Source organism: Chlorocebus sabaeus, chromosome 15 (assembly GCF_047675955.1).
Source record: "Chlorocebus sabaeus isolate Y175 chromosome 15, mChlSab1.0.hap1, whole genome shotgun sequence".
Taxonomy (NCBI): domain Eukaryota; kingdom Metazoa; phylum Chordata; class Mammalia; order Primates; family Cercopithecidae; genus Chlorocebus; species Chlorocebus sabaeus.
Window position 1 is genome coordinate 54025972 of NC_132918.1, and position 21785 is coordinate 54047756.

The 21785-nt window shown below is 36.6% G+C and overlaps 1 protein-coding gene and 1 long non-coding RNA gene across 10 annotated transcripts in view; one reads left to right on the forward strand and one right to left on the reverse strand.

Moving 5' to 3' along the window:
- LOC140713487 (uncharacterized) overlaps nucleotides 1-4833 on the forward strand; it is a 31366-nt gene extending 26533 nt beyond the window's left edge. The window contains exon 3 of the long non-coding RNA XR_012095580.1: nucleotides 4488-4833. This is a non-coding gene — a long non-coding RNA (uncharacterized lncRNA). The remainder of the gene's footprint in view (nucleotides 1-4487) is intronic.
- The window catches only part of NCK1 (NCK adaptor protein 1), a 92548-nt gene continuing 71959 nt past the window's right edge, over nucleotides 1197-21785 (reverse strand). For 8 of the 9 annotated variants that reach the window (XM_008009024.3, XM_008009021.3, XM_073023591.1 and 5 more), the window contains 2 exons: nucleotides 4524-5236; nucleotides 1197-2247 (listed from right to left, as the gene is read on the reverse strand). In XM_008009024.3, coding sequence (XP_008007215.1) covers nucleotides 2053-2247; nucleotides 4524-5236 — 908 coding nt within the window. In that variant the 3' untranslated portion in view covers nucleotides 1197-2052. Of the gene's footprint in view, nucleotides 2248-4523; nucleotides 5237-20151; nucleotides 20493-21785 lie in introns of those variants that run through there. The other variant, XM_008009025.3, reaches the window with a different exon arrangement.

Consider the following 21785-nt stretch of genomic DNA (forward strand, 5'->3'; position numbering starts at 1 on the left):
TTTATACCATATTAAGAGCACACAATAGATATTACTGGCACACATGAGTTATCTGGGAGCTCTATAGCTACAATAAACCTAAATATGGAACAGAAATTTGCATTTTGTTTCCAGTGCTACTACATTCCTACTTTCTCAAAAGTCTGCTCTGTTAGTGTCAGCTCAGTGCAGTTTACTGTGAGTAGTTTATGTCTGTGATGCAAAGCATTAATTGTTCCTGTTTTACAAACATACATTTTTTTCATAAGGAAGACTGGGGAAAAACCCAGAAACGTACAGCAAATAAAAGGAAAGCCTCATCATATATATGTTAAAAATTAAGATGATGTTTACTACTAGTCATCCTACAACCATTTGAACAGTTTTCCTCAATTTATATTCATGTGATTTTACAGCAAAGAAGATAAGCATACATGAGTTTTACTTCCATTAAAAACTTAACTACTAATAATTACTTTTAACAAAGGAACACTGAGTTAGAAAAATAATAGAATATGAACTAAAATGTTTTAAAAGCAGATGTAATAGAGATTAAAATTTGTCTTATTATATTTGGTCACTTCTGCTGCTTAGTGGGAGAAGCCATGGCTGCCACCCAGTGGCAACGTAAGTCTTTAAATGATTTTAAGATTTAAATAATATTTAAAACATTGATAAAAAAATTCACAAGTTACACAACTTCCATTTTACCATCAATAATTCTGGTGTATTAGATATCTGTTTATAACATAGCAAAGAATTAAAACATCCATATGCTTAGGCAGCATTAGGGAATTTGATGCAAGTATCATAGGACATCCTACTCAGTTATGCGGCTTTAGTATTTTCAATTAAAATACTGATGGCTACTTTACTTAAATTTAAATCTCCACAATAATAGGGGGACAAATTATGACCATAAAATACAACTGGTTTTCTTCTATAGCCTACAGAAGCAGATTAACCTCTCATCCATACACCCAAATTCCTACTTGGTTAAAAAAAAAATGAAAAAATTAAAAATAATATAATTTTCCCTAACCATGAGCACATTCTATTTTTTCCTCAGGTATACATCAGTTTTAGCATCCCAATCAACAAAACTTAAAGCTGAAAAGAGGAAATGAAAATAGGTAATACCATTCCTGATAATTACTGATATTTAGTGAGGAGAAAAAAACAAGTATCTCACTGCTTCCTATTTTTGCAAAACTTGGCCATAACTTGTTTCCCACTGGCATAAATATAACATATCCTAATACAAGATGCCCTGGTAAAATAAGTGGGATTAAAAAAAATAAATAACACTAGAGCATCTATTTACAGTTTGAAAAGCTAAATATCTCAGAGACAATTTGGCTTTCTTGAATAACCAGATAAGGGAGAAGCACTGGAAAAAAAATTAAGAAAGTGATTTTTGTTTCCAACAGTTGTAAATTAAAATTGTACAACATGTTTTCTAATCTATGTCTCATGTGTCTTTCTGTACGACTGAAGACAATGAATGCATTTTTTAAAATTAAGGCAGACACAATATACTTGGTATTTACAATGGCCTCTGACAAATACAATACCTGGAAATAATTTCTAATTTTCCATTTATTATTGCTATTTAGTCACAGAAAAGATTAACACTCTCCAAGAAATTTATTTTAGCATATGTCATATATAGATATAATAATTTTATATAATGAAAAACCGTAACAGAACAGGGTGCCTTTACAAGGAAACAAAGGATAGGCAATAAAGGATTTCTTCCATATAAAGATTCTGATAAGCATTATTTGATTTTTCTTTTCAAAATACAAAACTGTAATATTAGAAGCAAAGGGAAAACAGCAAAGAAAAAAAAAAATAAAACAGAAGGCCAAGGATAAGGAACTGTTCTATGCAGATGCACTGCATACATAGTATATATGTATGGGCTGAATTATAATAAAAATACTTATTGTCAATTCTCATAAAGGTTTAGAAACAGCAATTTCCAGTCAAGCACGATGGACCCAACATTTTCTCAGTCTTCAATTACATGACAAATTACAGCTATGCAGCAGTCACTTCTGGTCAGCAGTATCATGATAAATGCTTGACAAGATATAATTTTTCTCCTTGTTCACTTGTAAAAATTGGTGCCTTTTTGTAATGTTCTACAAGTTCTTCCATGGTGCTGAATTTACGCTGCCCAATGCAGTAGACAGTCTCTTTTAGTTGGACTTTAAAATGCTTGTTTTTCCCTTGTGCTTTTAGTGATACTGAGAAATCATTTGGCTAAAAGAGAAAAAAAAATACATACAGTAAACATTTTGAAAGCCCTCTATCAGTATTTTTATATTAAACTAAAAGCTAAAATTTAAGCACTAAGTCCTAGGTACCATGGTAAATTATTTACATAGATTTATCTCCTTTACTCCCTAAAACAAAACCCTTTTTACAGATGTGAAAACTGAGTCTCAGGGAAGCTATTAATAAATTGGCCAGTATCATCCATCTAGTTAACAACAGAGCCAGGATTCAAACCTGCGTAATCAAAAGTCTCTTAACACCCACAGCTCCACCAGTAGACACCCACAGCAAATCCTTTACATATTTGAAGAACAAGAGCTATCTTCTCTCCAGTCAGAGAAACACATGAGAAAGTCTAAGATACCCACCCAACCCCTTTTCAATGTGTAGCTAACAGCAGCTGTCTTAGGGATAACACGCTGAATTCCCAAAAATGAAGAACACACAAATGAGAATTAATCTAAACTTTAAGGAAAGGCCACAAACTCAAATGCCTACAAGAGCCAAAAGAATAACGTAAACAAGTGTCAGAGTGGAAGGGTAGATGGGCAGAGAAAACGACAGTGTATCACCAATCTAAAGAAGTGGTGACTTCTCAGCTGTGATTGTTGCCCCGCAGGAATAGGGTCTCAATGTTGGTAGTTCTTCCAATTTTAAATGGTCCAAAGTCTGAATTTTTATAATAAATATCCTAATATTTAAATATGGGCAATGAATTTAAACGTTTAAAAAACACTGTGAAGGCTAAACAAAATATGCCTACTTGAGACCTAACCTTAAAAAGTATACCGCTGGCCGGGCGCGGTGGCTCAAGCCTGTAATCCCAGCACTTTGGGAGGCCGAGACGGGCGGATCACGAGGTCAGGAGATCGAGAGCATCCTGGCTAACATGGTAAAACTCCGTCTCTACTAAAAAATACAAAAAACTAGCCGGGCGAGGCGGCGGGCGCCTGTAGTCCCAGCTACTCGGGAGGCTGAGGCAGGAGAATGGCGTAAACCTGGGAGGCGGAGCTTGCAGTGAGCTGAGATCCGGCCACTGCACTCCAGCCTGGGCGACGGAGCAAGACTTCGTCTCAAAAAAAAAAAAAAAAAAAAAAAAAAAAAGTATACTGCTAAAAATAATGGTATATATTGTATTTTGTCTTATATCTATGCTCCATTACCCACAAGAAAATACACACAATTCTGCATTCAAGCTATTTTCTTTTTAATTAGGTTTTTTGTTGTTGTTGTTGTTGTTACAGTCTATATCAACCCCCAAAAGCCTCTTTTTCTACAGTTACTCCCAAAGTTTCAAACTGTGAGCCAGATCAGGCAACTAATAGAAAATGGATGTCATCACTCTTCCCTACTGCCAACCAACTGCTTTTCTGAGGGATTAGGCACAGGCCCCATTTTCCTGAACTTCATATTAGAAGTTCAATTAATCTCTCTCCCCACCACACCCCATTTCCACACATTTTCTTTCAAAATTTTGTGCAATTACACATTCCCTTTTGTACAAATATACTCACGCAAAGCCAAGATTAATCATGATTTAATAAATGGAAAAGTAATGATATCTTTTATCAAGGAAAAGAAAGGGCATTTTTAAGGAAAATGAGTGTCATCAAATTCTAATATCCTAAACAGTATCTAAAAGATACCATGAAACCATACTATTTTTCAACTTTTATGGTTTTATAGTTTTACTGTTTACTAGTATTGCAATATAATTTACCTTTTATTGCAAATGCATTTCAAACACAGTGTTAAAATAGGTTTTTTGAGATTACAATAAAAAGTGTATTCCAATTTCCAAGTAACCAATTTATGAAGAAACTTAGTATCAATTTTTTAAATTCAGGGATTTCCTATGTCATAAGGACTACAGTGACTATCTTCTTACACATTGCATCCAATAGCAATTTTTAAAATGTTTCCCAATTTAATCTACAGTATTATTCTACATTCAATGAAGAAGTCAATGTTCCATTTTCTCCATTTAGTTTAATGCAACAGAAAATATATTAGGAATGCAAAATCAACAGAACTAGAAAACACCAAATAATGCAGCATGTAGCATCACTGCCACAACTCTCTTTCATTGAAAATAGATAGCTAGAAAGAATGCTGACTTTAGCTTTGGAACATTTATGCTTATGTTATGTTCCAGCTTGTTACCTGGTTAACTTTAGGGAAGCCACTTAACCTCTCCATTTCTCCTTTTTTTTTTTAATACACAGAGCTCTATTTGTATTTACGTCTGAAAATCAACTTACCGAAGATTCACTATCTCGAATGAGGAAATCCCCTTCGTGTCCTCTTTCGTTTAATGCCATTTCTGCTTGATGCCTGGTGACTTTGCCATAATACCAAGGATTGCCAGCAAACTTTCCCGTGAGTGAAGGCCTAATGTAATCACACTGTGGAGGTGATGGTTCCAAACCTGAGGTTAATGGATTATTCTGCATAACGGTAACATAGTTTTTTGGTACTAGACCAACCATACCATTGATCTTCCTGCATTTCCACCATTCTGGGTCATTTTCAGGTTTTTCAATAACATCCATTACATCTCCTTTCTCGAAATTAAGTTCTTCATCGTTAGATGAGCTGAATGGGTAAAGAGCCTGTACCACATGCAACACTTGCCCGGTATTTAGGTTATTGACGACTGCTGCTAATTTCTCTGACAGAGAACCCACATGGTCACCCAAAGGACTGTCACCTTCTTCAGTTACATAGTTTGAAGGGAACCATCCAACTTGTCCATTGTAGCTACCACGCCACCACCCATCACTGCATTTCTCCATGACGATCACCTTTGTCCCCTTTATCAATGACAATTCATCCTCTCTCTCAGCCATGTAGTTAAATTTCACATAAGCGGGCATGTTGAGGTCATAGAGACGTTCCCCTGGGTCAACAAAACTATCATCAGCAGGAGATGCAGAATCTGGCACACTAGGTTTTCTTTTCACTTTTCCAATGCCTGTTGAAATTAAAAAGGGCCATGAGACGAGAATATAAAAAAATGATTACCAAAAGAACCAATTTATTCATTATTAAAAAGGGATCTTCAACTCTGTATAGATCTTTAAAGCCTTTAAACATAACAAATTTCTATGTAGTTAAAAATCATCTTTTTGGAAATAAGATGCAAATTATCTTTTTCTAACCAAATAAATATTTAATTTCAGTTATTATATGACAGTTCACCATCTTTTCTCTTGTCAAAGGCCCTGAAATAACTTTATAACATAATTATAAAGTTGTCCTAAATTGATGAATTCTCTCTTAAATGTAAATATAGATTTCTTTCATAGCTACAATCTAGGTACACAAAGGCTCCACCATACCCATACTCTTCTTGTCTTAGATTAAAGCAAGCTAGATTCTACAATGAGCTGTATAAAAATAAAATTATTTCTATCTTAAATTATAATATGATATGCAATATAAAATTGCAGTTATGTCTGGCTAATCTTCCCATTTGCTTTCTTGGTTCCCAGACCCAGGTAGCGTTATTTACCTCATATGTTTATTTTAAAATATTATTTATTTGTTTTTCTCCCCTTACCCCAGTCACATGTAACCACTACAAGGGCAGGGAGTTTTGTTTGTTTACAGATAGAATCCCAAGGATCTTGTACAGTGCTTAGTACACAGTAAATGCTTAATAAATACATATGTGTTGAAAGCAATGAGAAAATCACCAAATGGTACTATCAATACAAATGTATGCTACATCAACTTCAGTCAGGCATTTTCACTGCTGCCCATTTCTTAGCGTGTGATTTTATGTTCTACTTCACCTAGAAAACAGGCCTCCCTAGGCAAAACTTCTCAAATTCCTTTTGTCTCAAAACTCTCATTATTCTCACTCTCTTTCTTCACTCAAGTCTCCAAATCCTGATCCTTCTAGGATCTTAATACTATCTTTCCGGACTCTCTTGGGACTCAACATCCTTATTTTCCTTCCTATTCAGGCCCTTCAATGATCTAAAAACACACTCAAATCTTTTCTACTTCAAAGTGAAGTTATTTTTAACTCTGCTACAACTTTTAAACTGTAACATTTTGCTAATTTATTTTTTTTCTCTAACTGGTCCAATTTTCCCATTGAATAAACTTATACCACTCTTTTAAAAGTTGTCTTTCCCAGCTGGGCGTGGTGGCTCATGCCAGTAATCCCAGCATTTTGGGAGGCCGAGGCGGGAGGATCACAATGTCAAGAGATCAAGACCATCCTGGCCAAACATGGTGAAACCCCGTCTCTACTAAAAATACAAAACTTAGCTGGGCGTGGTGGTGCACGCCTGTAGTCCCAGCTACGCAGGAGAATTGCTTGAACCTGGAAGGTGGAGGTTGCAGTGAGCCAAGATCATGCCACTACACTCCAGCCTGGCGACAGAGCGAGACTGTCTCAAAAAAAAAAAAAGTTGTCTTTTCCTTTTCCCTCAACTTTTTCACTACTCACACTCCCAACTCTTTATTATCTGATCCTTTGTCTCCAGCATTCTAACAAAACTACTCAATTAAAACCATTCTTATGAATACATTATGTCATCTCTCCTTACTGTCAAATCAGTAACTTTTAAAGTCCTCAGCCTTCTCAAACTCTATATGCAGCAACCAAGATCACAGCCCACTCTCTCCATTATGTTTTCTCCTTCTTTGACTTCCCTGAATTTCTTATTTTCCCTCCCGACCTGTTTACTTATTCTTGTTTACCTCTGTCGGGGCTCCTCTAACCTTGTTATTATCACATTGCATTGTACTTGTTTACTTGTCTGTCTTCCTCAATATGAGTGAACTTCCTGAGGGCAGAAAACTAGATCTTATTCCTTTCTATCTCCAATGCTTAGTAGTACATACATCAGTACAAGGAACAAAGGAAAAACAAAATTATTTATTCAGCAGTCAGCGAACATGCTGAATGAATAAATGAAGAATTTCTTAGCTGAAAGTGTTTCACAAGATGCCATACTCGACCTTCCTCTCTATTCCAAGGAAATCATACACTTTCATTTTCTACAATTTCTGTGCAGAAGGTTCCCAGATCTCTTTGCAGCTCTAAGACCTTTCTGGAATTCAGGCACTACAATTCTAACTGTCACTAGACACCCACAGATTGTGCCATCAGTACCTCAAACCCAACATTCATGTCCAAATACAAATAATCCAGTCTGTACCCATAAATCAACTTCTTCCTTCCTAATTTTCTTACTTCTGGTTAATGATAACCTTCTGAGAAATCCCTACATTTGGGGTGATACCACCAAAAATGGCACTGTCACTGCAAAAAGCAATGAATGCAATTAATGAGCTGGTAAATACTGTCAGACTCAACTTCTGCAGAATTCTGGAATCTAGTAAAAAAAAAAAAAAAAAAAAACGTATAAAATCTAGGGCAAGGCTTGGTGAAGAAAGAAGTTGCTGCTCTGTGGTAAAGAGAGTGCTACAGCATCCTAAGTTGCCTGCCCACTATCCCCCACACCCCAAGTCAGTGATGGCTGTGTGGATAGTAACCTGCACTCCTAATGCCAGAGGAAGCAATACAGATCTCATTTTTAAACAATTGTGATTGTGGGTTTCAACTTGTCTGGCAGTTCCCTGAAGGACCTGAGCAATGGCTTGCCTTGGCTTTGCCTGACTTGCATCATTCCCAGGTATAGGGAGTCTTCTTGGGTGGTTTTTGAAAAAATCATTTAATTGATGCAGCATCCTGGGGCACGGGACAACAAATGGGACAAGAAACAGACAGATGGAAAAATCTGGACAGAAAGGGAATGGGAAAGGATATTCATGGGTAATAAGGGGTGTGTATGCCAATTAAGAAGGACGTGTACAAGGCCAGGGCTGGACGCACACTCACGAAAGGCCCAGGAAAGACCCAAGAAGATCCTAAGCTTTCACCCTGGCTGATCTTCAGGCCTTGAGCAAACAGTAAGCGAAAGGCTAAGGCAGAATTATAAATGGCATCACTAAGTGGTCAAATAGTGCCCCAACATAAATCCATCTGTAAAGATGGGGAGAGGTTTTTTTTGTTTTGTTTTTTTCTTTTGGTTCCAGGTGTTTTAATGAAACTGTCAAAACACTAGCTGATTACCAAGCAAATGGAATCAACTTCAGTGGCCCCACATGACCAGAACTATAGACCTTATAAAAATAGCTTAGAAAAGTCACTAAACAAGCAAACAAAAACCACTCACAATAAGCAGCAATAATAAGCCCTGGGGAGGGGAGAGAATCTGATGCTGAAAGCAGAAGAGCCAACCAAGAATTCTACATTTAGCAAAACTGTCCTTCAAAAATGAAGGAGAACATAAGACATTCCCAGATAAACAAAAACTAAAGGAATTCATCACTACCAGACCTGTGCTAAGAAATGCTAAAGAGAGGCTGGGAGCAGTGGCTCACACCTGTAATCCCAGCACTTTGGGAGGCTGAGGTGGGCGGATCACAAGGTCAGGAGATCGAGACCAGCCTGGCCAACATGGTGAAACCCTGTCTCTACTAAAAATACAAAAAATTAGCCGGGCGTGGTGGCACGCACCTGTAGTCCCAGCTACTCGGGAGGCTGAGGCAGGAGAATTGCTTGAACCTGGGAGGTGGAGGTTGTAGTGAGCTGAGACTGCACCACTGCACTCCAGCCTGAGAGGCAGAGCAAGACTCTGTCTCAAAAAAAAAAAAAAAAAAAAGAAAAAAAAGAAAAAAGAAAGAAAAGAAATGCTAAAGAGAATCCTCCAGGCTAAAATGAAAAAACAGACAGTAATTTGAAGTCATATGAAGATATAAAGAGCAACGGCAAAGGTAGCTACATAGGTAAATATGAAAGTCAGTAGTATTGCAGTTTTTGTTTGTAAATTCTCCTTTTCTTTCCTACATAATTTAAAATACAAATGCATAAAACAAAAATTTCAATTCTAGGTTAATGGACATATATTTTAATGTGTAAAGATGTAACATACAAAGATGTAGCTGCAAAGGAGCAGAGTTATGCATAGTACTGAAACTAAGTTGGTATTAATTCAAACATGATTGTTAAAAACCTAAGATGTTAATCCCCAGGGTAACCACTAAGGAAAAACAAAAACAAAAACAATACACAAAGAAAAATGAGAAGGATAATAAAACAATATATCAGAAAAAATAGGCCAGTCACAGTGGCCCACACCTGTAATCCCAGCACTTTGGGAGGCAGAGGTGGGCAGATCACTTGAGGTCAGAAGTTCAAGATCAGCCTGGCCAACATGCTGAGACCTCGACGCTACCAAAAAATACCAAAAAATTAGCCAGGCATCATGGCATGCACCTGTAGTCCCAGCTACTTGAGAGGCTGAGGCGTAAGTGTCACTTGAACCTGGGAGGCAGAGGTTGCAGTGAGCAGAGATTACACCACTGCACTCCAGCCTGGGTGACAGAGTAAGACCTTAACCCCCACCCTCCAAAAAAAAAAAAAAAGAAAAAGAAATCACCAGAGAAGACAGTAATAGAAGAACTGAAAGAAAAAAAAAGCAAATGAAAACAGCAAAATAGCAGAAATCCTTCCTTATCAGATATGACTTTAAATATAAATAGATTAAAAATAACATGATGCAACTCTGTTATCTGTAAGACACTCACTTTAGATCCAAACAAAGATGCAAATAGGTCTGAAAATGAAAGGATGGAAGAAGATATCCCATGTAAAAGATAACTAAGAGAGTGGGGTGGCTATATAAATATTACACAGCATAGGCCAGGTGCGGTGGCTCATGTCTGTAATCCCAGCACTTTAGGAAGCCAAGGCAGGTGGATCACTTGAGGTCAGGAGTTCAAGACCAGCCTGGTCAACACAGTGAAACCCTGTCTCTACCAAAAATAGAAAAACTAGTCGGGCATGATGGCGGGTGCCTGTAATCCCAGCTACTCAGGAGGCTGAGACAGAAGAATCGCTTGAACCTGGGAGGCAGAGGTTGCAGTGAGCCGAGGTCATGCCACTGCACTCCAGCCTGCGCAACAGAGCAAGACTCTGTCTAAAAATAAATAAATACATATCACACAACACAGACTTAAAGACAAAGGACAGTAAAAATTGATAAAAGAATCAGTCCATCAAGAATTGTAACAGTTACAAATATATGCATACCTAACAAGAGAGCCTCAAGGCATATAAAGCAAAAAATGACAGAATTGAGGGAGAAAAATAGTTCAATATACTTGGAGACATCAATACCCCACTTTCTGTAAGGGACAGAACTAAATGAAAGATCTTTAAGGAAATAGAGGCCTTGAGCAGTACTATAAACCAACTAGACCTAACAGACATATAGAGAATATTCCATCAAACAAAAGCAGAATATAGTACACATTTTTCTCAAGTGTACACTGAATATTCTGCAAGACAGACCATATGTTAGGACACAAAACAAGGCTCAGTAGGCCAGGCACAGTGGCTCAAGCCTGTAATTGCAATGCTTTGGGAGGCCAAGGTGGGGGGAATCACTTGAGCCCAGGAGCCTGACAGCAGCCTGGGCAAGATGGTGAGAATTTGTCTCTATAAAAAGAAAAAATAAAATAAAATAATTAGCCAGGTGTGGTGGTGCATACCTGTAGTTCCAGCTACTCAGGAGGCTGAGTTGGGAAGATTGCTTGAGCCCAGGAGTTCAAAGGCTACAGTGAGCCATGATCATGCTACTGCACTCCAGCCTAGGTAACAAAGAGAGACCCTGTCTCTATTTTAAAAAAAAAAAAAAAAAAGAGCCTCAATAAATCTGAGATTGAAGTCATACAAAATATCTTTTCTGACCACAATGGAATGAACCTATAAATCGATAACAGAAAGGAAAACTGGAAAATTAACAAGTGTGTGGCAACTAACACTCTCTTAAACCAATAGGTCACCAAGAAATTTCACAAGATTGGACATCACTGTGAGACAAATGAAAATGAAAACATAACATACCAAAACCTATGGGAGGCAGCAAAAGCAATGCTCAGAGGGAAATTTATAGCCCTAGAAGCTTGCATAAAGAAGAAGAAAGATCTCGAATTACCAACTTAAATTTAATCTTAAGGAACTGGAAAAGGAAAACTAAACTCAAAGCTAAAAGAAGGAAATAATAAAAATTAGAACAGAGATATACACAAAAGAGAACAGAAAAAGAGAGGAAATCAACAAAACCAAAATGCGGTTATTTGAAAATATCAGCAAAATTAAAAACTCTTTAGCTAGACCAACGAGAGACACTCAAATAAATAAAATAATAACATTTCTACAGGCCTTACAGATATTTTTAAAAGGATTATAAATGAATACTATGAACAACTGTATGCCAATAAATTATATAAACCTAGAAAACAAGATCAATTCCAAGAGACACACAAACTACCACAAAGCTGACTCAGGAAAAAATAGAAAATGTGAACGGACATATAACAAGTAAAATATTCAATAAGTAACAAAACATCTCGCACATAATGTGCTCTGGACCAGATGGTTTCACTAGTGGATTTTACCCAATGTTTAAAGAAGAATTAACATCAATACTTCTAAAACATCTCTAAAAAGAAAAAGGGAGAGAATACTTATTAACTCATTCTGTGAGGCCAACATTACCCAGAATACCAAAGCTATCACAAGAAAACAGGCTAATATCACTTAGAAATATAGATGCAAAAATCCTCAACAAAATTCAGTTGATTTTCATTATTTGCAGTAGTTACATTCTATAAAGTTACCATAAATACTGAATTAGCAAATACTGAACCATAGCTCCTAAGGGAAAAACAGGGTTAGGCTCCAGTCATGTTTTTGCTAACCAATCACTACATAACCTTGTTTTATGTGTGTTTCTTTTTAAAGACACTTTGTTTAATATAAATTGTGATTAACATTGAATTCACAACGTCACTGTAACTCACGCCTAAATGAAGCTTATCTAACACACATTTTTTCCATAAGGCAAGTTCACAGCTTTCTTGTGTTTATGAACTCTAGACCACACTTCATCACTATGCTTGGGGGCCATTTTAAACAGCAAAATCATCAACAAGTACAAAAATGCAAAAAATGTGGCACTAAATAGACTGTGCAAAGGACACTTGTTTATAGTATGAAAGTTGAAATAAGAAGGCGGAATATCGCCTCGACTCGGAATGTGCACATCAAATGACTCACATTTTTGCCACACTGCACATGTCCACAAAACACTGCAAGTATCAATTTTGGGCTTATAAATAAATTTTAGCCAATAAGTGAATTCACAAATACAGAATCTGTGAAAAATAAGGATCATTTGTACTAGGAAAACCAAATCCAGCAAGCATATTAAAAGGACTGTATATGAGTAAATGGGATTTATGCAAGGGTGGTTCAACATATGAGAATCAATATAATACACTTCATACTAGTAAAATAAAGGGGAAAAAACAAACGATTATCTCAATTGATGTAGAAAAAGCATTGGACAAAATCCAAAACCATTTCATGATAACAATGCTCAGCAAACTAGGATTAGAAGGGAATTTCCTCAATATGATAAAGGGCATCTGCAAAAAACTGTGGAGCTGACATCACACTCAATGGTGAAAGACAAAGTTTTCCACCCTAAGAACAGGAACAAGACAAGAACAAGGATGCTCTCTTCCACTACTATTTAACATTGTATTGGAAGTGCTAGTCAAAGCAATTAGGGAGGGGAAAAAGTATCCAGAGATGACATGATCTTATAAACAGAAAATCCGAAAGAATACACACACACACACACACTCACACAGAGTGAGAATAAACAAATTCAGCAAAGTTGTAAGATCAACACACAAAATCAGTTGTATTTCTATATGTTAGCAATGAACAATTCAAAGCCAAAATTAAGAAAACAATCCATTTATAACAGCATTAAGAAGAATAAGATACATAGGAATAATTTTAACTAAGTATCAGACTCATAAACTAAACACTATAAAACACCGCTGAAAGAAATTAAAGAAGACCTAAATAAATGGAAAGATATTCTGTGTAAGATGGCAATAGTATCCAAAGCAATCCACAGATTCAATGCAATTCTTACTAAAGTTCAACCATTGTGTTTTGTTTTTCTTCCAAAGAAATGAAAAGGTTGATTCTAATATTCACACAGAACTGCAAGGTGGACCCTAAGCAGCCAAAACAATCTTGAAAAAGGAAAATCAAGTGGGAAGACTCTCCCTTTCTGATTTCAAAACTTACTACAAAGCCACAGTAATCAAAACAGTGTGGTATTGGAATAAGGACAGACATATACAGCAATGAAACAGAAATGGGAGTCCTCAAATAAACCCATGCATCTACGGTCCATTGATTTTCATCAATGGTGCCAAGACCACTCAATGGGAAGAAAGAATAGTTTCTTCAACAAAGGGTACTGGAACAAATGCATATCCATAAACAAAAGAATGAAACTGGACTCCAACTTCCCGTCATATATAAAAATTAACTCAAAATGACCAAATGTCAGAGCTAAAACTATAAAACTCTTAGAAGAAAACATAGGAGTAAATATATGTGACCTTGGATTTAGCAATGGATTCTTAGATACTGACACTAAAAGCATAAGCAACCAAAAAAACAAGATCCATTATGCTTCATTAAAATTAAAAACACTTGTCTATAAGACACTATCAAGAAAGTGAAAAGACAATCTACAGAATTAGAATAGAATATTTGCAAATCATAATTCTGGTAATGGTCTAGTATCCAGAACATATAAACAACTCTTAGAGCCCAACAACAAAAACAACTACTTCAAAAATGGGCAAAGGACTTGAATAAACATTGTTCCAACTGAAGTATACAAATGGCCAACAGGCACAAGAAAAGATCCTCAATATCATTAGTCATTAGAGAAATGTAAATCAAAACCACAATGACCCTACCTCACACCTACTACAATGGCTATAAGCAAACAAAAAAAGAAAATAGGTGTTGGCAAGGATGTGGAGAAACTGGAATCTCCCTCACAATACTCGTTGGAATGTAAAACGGTGCCACCATGTGAAAAACAGATGGTTTCTCAAAAAGCAAAACAGAATTACCATATGATCCAGCAATTCCAATTTTAGGTTTAACTGAAAATAGATATTCAAATAATAACTGTACATGAATGTTTATCACAAAGCTGTTCACAATAACCAAAATGTGATATATACATGTAATAGTTATTCAACCAGCCGGGCGCAGTGGCTCACGTCTGTAATCCCAGCACTTCGGGAGGCCGAGGTGGGCAGACGACTTGAGGTCAGGAGTTCATGACCAGCCTGGCCAACATGGTGAAATCCCGTCTCTACTAAACATACACAAATTAGCCGGGTGTGGTGACATGTGTCTGTAATCCCAGCTACTTAGGAGGCTGAGGCAGGAGAATCACTTGAATCCAAGCGGCAAAGATTGCAGTGAGCTGAGATTGCGCCACTGCACTCCAGCCTGAGTGACAGGGCGAGACTCTGTCTCAGAAAAAAAAAAAAAAAAAAAAGGTTATTCGGCCATAAAAGGGATGAATTACTGATATATGCTACAACGTGGATAAACCTTGAAAATATTATACTAAATGAAAGAAGTCAGACACAAAAGGTCACATACTGTATGATTCCATTTATATAAATTATCCAGAAAAAGTAAATCCATAGAGACAGAAAGCAGATTCGTAATTGCCAGGGACTGATTGAGAGTGACTATTTTTGGGGTGATGGAAACATTTTGGAAGCAGAAGTGATGGCTGCACAACATTGTTAATGTACTCAATACTACTGTACATACTTTAAAATGGTTAATTTTATGTTACATAAATTTTACCTCACAAAAAAAATTTTTAAGAGTTTTACATCAAATCCTCACAATCATATCTCCTTACTACCAACACTTTCTCTTCTCACTATGGTCACTCTTCTTCAGGCCTATTATGTTGTACCAGAGCTTTCGTGACCCCACTAAACTAGTTTCCTTATTAATTCCATTTCTCCTCAGTCAACCCATCGTTCATATCAACCAGTCTAATCTTCCTATAAAGCTGCAATCACATGACATCACTATTCAAAAGCCAACAGTGGCTGTTTCACATAGCAGATTCTCAATAAATGTTAAATTGAGTAAAACTGAATAATGATATGAGGAAAATTTTTTTAAAAAATGTTAAACCTGAAAATACAGATTAAGTTTCAAATGATTTTTTTGAAAATTCAGAATTGGCACAGTTTTGTATGGTATAAGAAGTGCAAAAGATCAGTAAAACCTAGAATGATCCTCTCTGGAAGCTTATATTTAAAAACATTATGTCTAAGACTAATTACACAATGTCAAAAAAAAGAATGGCCTGGCACGGGGGCTCACACCTGTAATCCCAGCACTTTGGGAGGCCGAGGCAGGCAGATCACTTGGAGGTCAGGAGTTCAAGACCAGCCTGACCAACATGGTGAAACTCCGTCACTACTAAAAATACAAAAATTAGCCGGTCATGGTGGTGCACACCTGTAATTCCAGCTACTCGGGTGGCTGTGGCATGAGAATCATTTGAACCCAGGAGGCGGAGGCTACAGTGAGCTGAGATGGTGCCGAGTTTTGGGGGACACAAGCACTCAGGTCATAGCACTTCCTGACCTCACAGTTCACCACAATTCTCTTAACCTTGACTAGTCCTTTTTGCATCAAACCTTTCTAACCCACTGCTTAACTGACTCCAATTCTCTACTCTTTAGTAATAAAAGATCCACTATGAGAACTTTAATAGGAGATACAAGTTTAAATTTTAGTTCTGCTCCTGGCTCTGTGATCTTGGTCAATTTATTTAATCTTTTTTAAACTCCAGTTTCTAACACAAGAACAGAAAACCAAATACTTCCCCCTTGAGGGGGAAGGGTGGGCAAAGGAGAGTAAGAGAAAAGATAATGATTGGGTACTGGGCTTGATACCTGGGTGATGAAATAATATGTACAACAGGCCAGGCGCAGTGGTGCACGCCTGTAATCCCAGCACTTTGGGAGACCAAGGTGGAAGACGCGACGCTGGGAGTTCGAGACCAGCCTGGCCAACATGGTGAAACCCCATTTCTACTAAAAATACAAAAATTAGCCAGGCGTAGTGGTGGGCACCTGTAATCCCAGCTACTCGGGAGGCCTAGGCAGGAGAATCACTTGAACCTGGGAGGCGGAGGTTGCAGTGAGCTGAGATCATGCCACTGCACTCCAACCTGGGCAACAGAGTGAGACTCGGTCTCGGGGTGGAGGGGAAAAAAAGAAAGAAAGAAATAATATGAACAACAAACCCCCATGACATGTATTTACCTATGTAACAAACCTTCACATGTACCCCCAATCCTAAAAGTTTAAAAAAGAAAACTCCAGTCTCCTTGTTTGTACAATGGTGGTGTGTAAAAAAATAAATTCATAAAATGCTTGTAACAAATTTTTTAAAATCTATATGTAAAGCACTTACAGTACATAGCAGGAACTCCATCAATGGTGGTTACTATTTTCCTAACTTCTAGTGCTTCTGGTGTTTAATTTTCAAAATTACTTAAACTTGGTCGGGCAAGGTGGCTCAGGCTTGTAATCCCAGCACTTTGGGAGGCTGAGGCAGGCAGATCACTTGAGGCCAGGAGCTTGAGACCAGCCTGGTCAACATGGGGAAACCCCATCTCTACTAAAAAATACAAAAAATTAGCCAGGCGTGGTGGCATACGCTTGGGAGGCTGAGGGACGAGAATCGTTTGAACCTGAGAGGCAGAGGTGGCAGTGAGCTGAGAAGGCACTGGTGCACTCCAGCCTGGGTGGCAGAGTGAGACCACCTCAAGAAAAAAAAAAATTACTTAAATCTTTATTCTTGCATTATATAGCTGGACCTGGCTGTAGTTGGAAGGAAACTGCTCAGATCTAAGCACTGAGGAAGTGCACAATTCTGAGGCAGTTTTTTATTGTTAGCTTCGCTTAAATTAAAAAAAAAAAGTTTAAGGATAATTTCTGACCTTTCCCTCACTACGACCCACTGGTCTTCTCTCTTCCTATAGCACTGTTTCTTAACCAGAACAATGTATTATAAACTCCCCAAGAATTTTTAAGAACCTGGTTAAGCGCTGTGAACGTTCCTTCTTCATATGACAGCTGTGCTCCCTGAGGCAAGTCTCTGTATCCATAACTATTCCTTATGTGACCTGGTTTCCAAATCCTTGATATACTGGATGCCAGTATTTGGAAGCATCCAAGTTTCTCAATACCATTGTTAAAGAATATCTATCAAAAGTGGATTAATTACACCATGTTTTATATGGCCAACACACACATAAGGGAGTATACCTCCACCTAAGCACCTCTCATACTCATATCAGTGTCACCATGGACTGTGTTGAGACTTTTAGTACCTACATTACCACAGCAGCTCTTACTAAGATTTTTACTCACGTAAGCTGCTGCCAGGCTAGGTTCTCACCAATCTGTACAATCCCTTTTAAAATTTTAATGTAGAGTTTTACAATACTGTCTGTTCTTATTCAACTTATTTCTATCTTAATTTTAGTTTCCAAATATATTTCTGAACCTAGTGTACTTATTAGTTAGTGATTGCAGTATTCCTTAGTTTAAGCACGTCGTTTTTCCTTCATCTGTATCACTGAGTAAGTGTTGAGAATTGGGCCAAAGAAAGTTTTCCTGCTGCTTCTAATTCCTTAGTGAACTACAATTCCATTCCCATGTTTCTACATCTTCAAAACCAATTTCTCCCTCATTGTTTTCCCTCAATTCCTATGACACACCTAAGACTGCTTAGTTGTTTACAAGGATGTAAGACTTTTAGAGTTAGAAGGGACTTTCCAGGATCATTTAGTCTTGCCCAACTCTCTCCTTTACAAGGAACAGAAAATCACAAAAGTTCAGTTATATTTTGCAGGCCACATGGCATGTAAGTGATGTCTGGGAACAGAACTAAGAAATACTAAATATAAATATATGGTATTCTTTCTATTACGGGTTTTTATTTAAATTTTTATATGTTCATCTGCTCATTTCATCTACATGAAATAAATTATTTTTTATTCTGTTTTATTTAAAACATTGTGCAATTTTTGTTTTCAAAGATATTCTGGCTGCCACACAAGAAGCACATAATGCTCTGTTTCTTCTACTTTGTAAGCCCATTCAGGGAGGAAGTAGATGAACAGCCTGTCTCTACTCTGACAAACTGCCTGGCAAAATAAATAAAAATCTGGGGTTGTTGCAGGGATTGAGCAAAGAAACATTTTGGTTACAGATTTCAAATCCTGACTCTCAGTCTGCAAATGCATTAACTATCAACTTCCTAAGACTCAGTAGAAAGAATAATTTTACCACTGTATTGATGATATATATTGAATCACTGTATCAATGATACAATGGATTCTTTCTTTTTTTTTTTTTGGCAATGTAGTCTTGCTCTGTCGCCCACACTGGAGTGCAGAGGCACAATCTTGGCTCACTGCAGCCCCCATCTCTGAGTTCAAGCGATTCTCCTGCATCAGCTTCCCAAGTAGCTGGGATTACAGGTGCCCGCCACCATGCCCAGCTAATTTTTGCATTTTTAGTAGAGACAGTGTTTCACCATGTTGACCAGGCTGGTCTCAAACTCCTGACCTCAAGTGCTCAGCCTCCCAAAGTGCTGGGATTACAGGCATGAGCTGCCACACCTGGCCACAATGGATTATTTTTATGTCATTTCTGGATGATTTATGGTCAATATCACTTATGACTTAACCTAGATATGAAATCCACTGTATTATTAAAAACAATCATCATATACCTCTCCACCAGAATGTAAGATCTGCTTGAGTTAGTATTAGTTTTTCACCCTATGATTTCTGCCTGGCTTGGAGTAGGCTCTCAATAAGAAGGTGTTGATAAACTAATGAGCAAATAAGTAAGTTCTTCCAAGGTAAAACTTACCCAAAAAATGAAAATGCAAAGATCTGAAATTTTAGTAACTCCCCAAAATGTAAATGGAAGAGACATATTCCAGAGGGAGTCATTAAAGCTAACAAATGAGTCTTCACATTACAATTACAACATTCTTTTTCAACAAAGTGCTTACTCCTTTTCTCTTTTGCCCTTTTCTCTGGAATGTCTTGTCAGGTTACTCTTTGTTTCCTTAGGCTTGTTGTGCGTAAGAGACTTCTATAATAATTCCTCTGTTCATTTTTCTAGAAACACCAAGCAAATGTTCAAGGAGATCAAATCAAGTTCACTATAAGATCATAAGGAGGCTACCAGCAGAACCAGCAGAATTAGGCTCTTATAAATTATTATTAGTACTACTTCATGACCCAAACTCAGTAACAGTCAATAATTCACTACATATTTTCCTCTTTGTTGTACAGCTGTTGTCATAACTCATATCAAAATATCAAATCTCACATTCATCAAAACATCAATTTCTAGCAATACTACATTAAATAAAAATATTCTGTTTACTAGTGTTTTAATTAAAGATTATCTTTACACTGTTCCTCTAAAAAAAGTAAGTAAAAAGTAGTTTTTAAAAAGTTAATTCGGAAGTTGAAGAAATTTGTTCACCTAATCCTTTTTTTCTAATGATTTTAATGTTTACAATTTATTTAATTCATTTCAAATGTCTGTGCTAAGTTGAAAATTACTGAATTAGAACTGCATCAAACTCAAACCAAAGGTTTATATCCTTTCTCTACTTGTTAAAACATTCATGCTAAAACATTTTAAAATTATTTTACTTACCAAGTCCAAACTACAATTTTTGGATATATCACCAATCATCTGGTTTATATTACATAAACATAATATGGTAGCTTACATAAACCCACCAAATAAGAGCTTTCCTTTAAATTTACAAAAGCAGAAAATCTAATTCACAACTTCAAGAAAACAATGGATTTAATAAATAGATTAACTTACTGAAAAAATCTTTAAAGACGTTTAACCAATCCATTTTGAGTAAAAATTCCGTGTTCTCTTTTGTCAGTTTGTTAACACAGCTCAGGATAATTCTCAGTGAGCTTCCTCGTCTGTTCTGCAACACTGAAACTTCCCACACCCAATCCATGTGACCTGGCCCACATCCAGGCAATAGAAAATTTGAGGCTTCTCTTTACAAAACTTTTTTTCCTCTAAATTATAACACAGCCTGTATAACAAGTAAATAATCACGGCCAAAAATACGACCTTATTATTCAGACTTATTTTGGAAGAAGCTTTAAAGCACATGTATTTTTTATAGTTAAAATACATTCATGCATTAATCCTTTTGTTTTCTCCTTTTCCTTCTCAACTTTCAAACAATGTCTCCACCAGCACAATCAGTGTGAAACAAATACATTAATTACACTGGACATTTAAGTTACCAAAAAGGAGCACAGAAATTATGAGAAAAGGGAAAAGGCTACCTAATGCAAAAGCTGGACTTACATCTCTTTACAGGCTAACTACAGGTTACTAACTCAATGTTTCCAAGCACCCTGGAATATAGGTAGTAATAACTGTAATATAGTAATAAATTTAACAGAGATTTCCTAAGACTTAGAGATAAAACCTTGATAAAACTGTCTCAGTAACATCAGAATGTAGTATGGAAGGCATCCCTGGGGTATTAACAAATAATAAAAATTATATCTAAATGGGCTTTTAGATTTATATACAGTAATATCTAATACTGGAATACTTCCCCCCTTTGCTCTATTAGTTGTTTCACTATGTTTTGTTAATTACTGTCACATTCACTCTAATCCCAAGATACCAGCGTCCTTTTAAAATGGAACAAAAAAGTCTATCTGGGTATATGTTAGTACCCTGTGCACTTACCACTATGAGGCACACTTTCTTGAAAGAAATTACCTTAATTTCTCCCAATATCTCTAATCATCATGCTTTAAATAAATGGCCAGTATTTACAAAACCAGTATTCTTGATTCTAACCCTGTTCTCCTCTGCTACTGAAGGAAAATCTCTTTCTGATTTGTCTTCCATCGAAAAACTAAAAATAATGGTCTTAATTGCAAAACTTGAAAGTATTAAAAAAGTTACCTCAGCAGTTAAACATCACCATTATTGTATCTACTTAATTATTACCTTTAGAACACTGGAAATATTTTTATCTCAGAAACTGATAATCTATTACTTTATACCTTACTCCAAATTGTACTATATTTTAGTTTTTGCAGTTTTACAATGGTTAAAAACATTAAATATTTGTATTTTATTATTAGAAGAACATTCAAGAATAACAATAATGTTGAATAAGAACAAAAACTAAGTTGGGCATGGTAGTGAGCATCTGTAGTCCCAGCTACTCAGGAGGCTGAGGTGGAGGGTTGCTTGAGCCCAGGAGTTCAAGTTTGGCCTGGACAACAGAGCAAGACTCCATCTCTACAAAAACCATAAAAAAAAAATAAAAACTAATGTAAAGTAGTGAGTCAACAGTATTTCATATTTATCAGTCATGCTATATTTCTCCCAAACTGCCTGTACAAGGAGAAATTGTACTTTTCTTCTACATATAGACAAAGAACCATTACACAAATAGCATGTTTGCC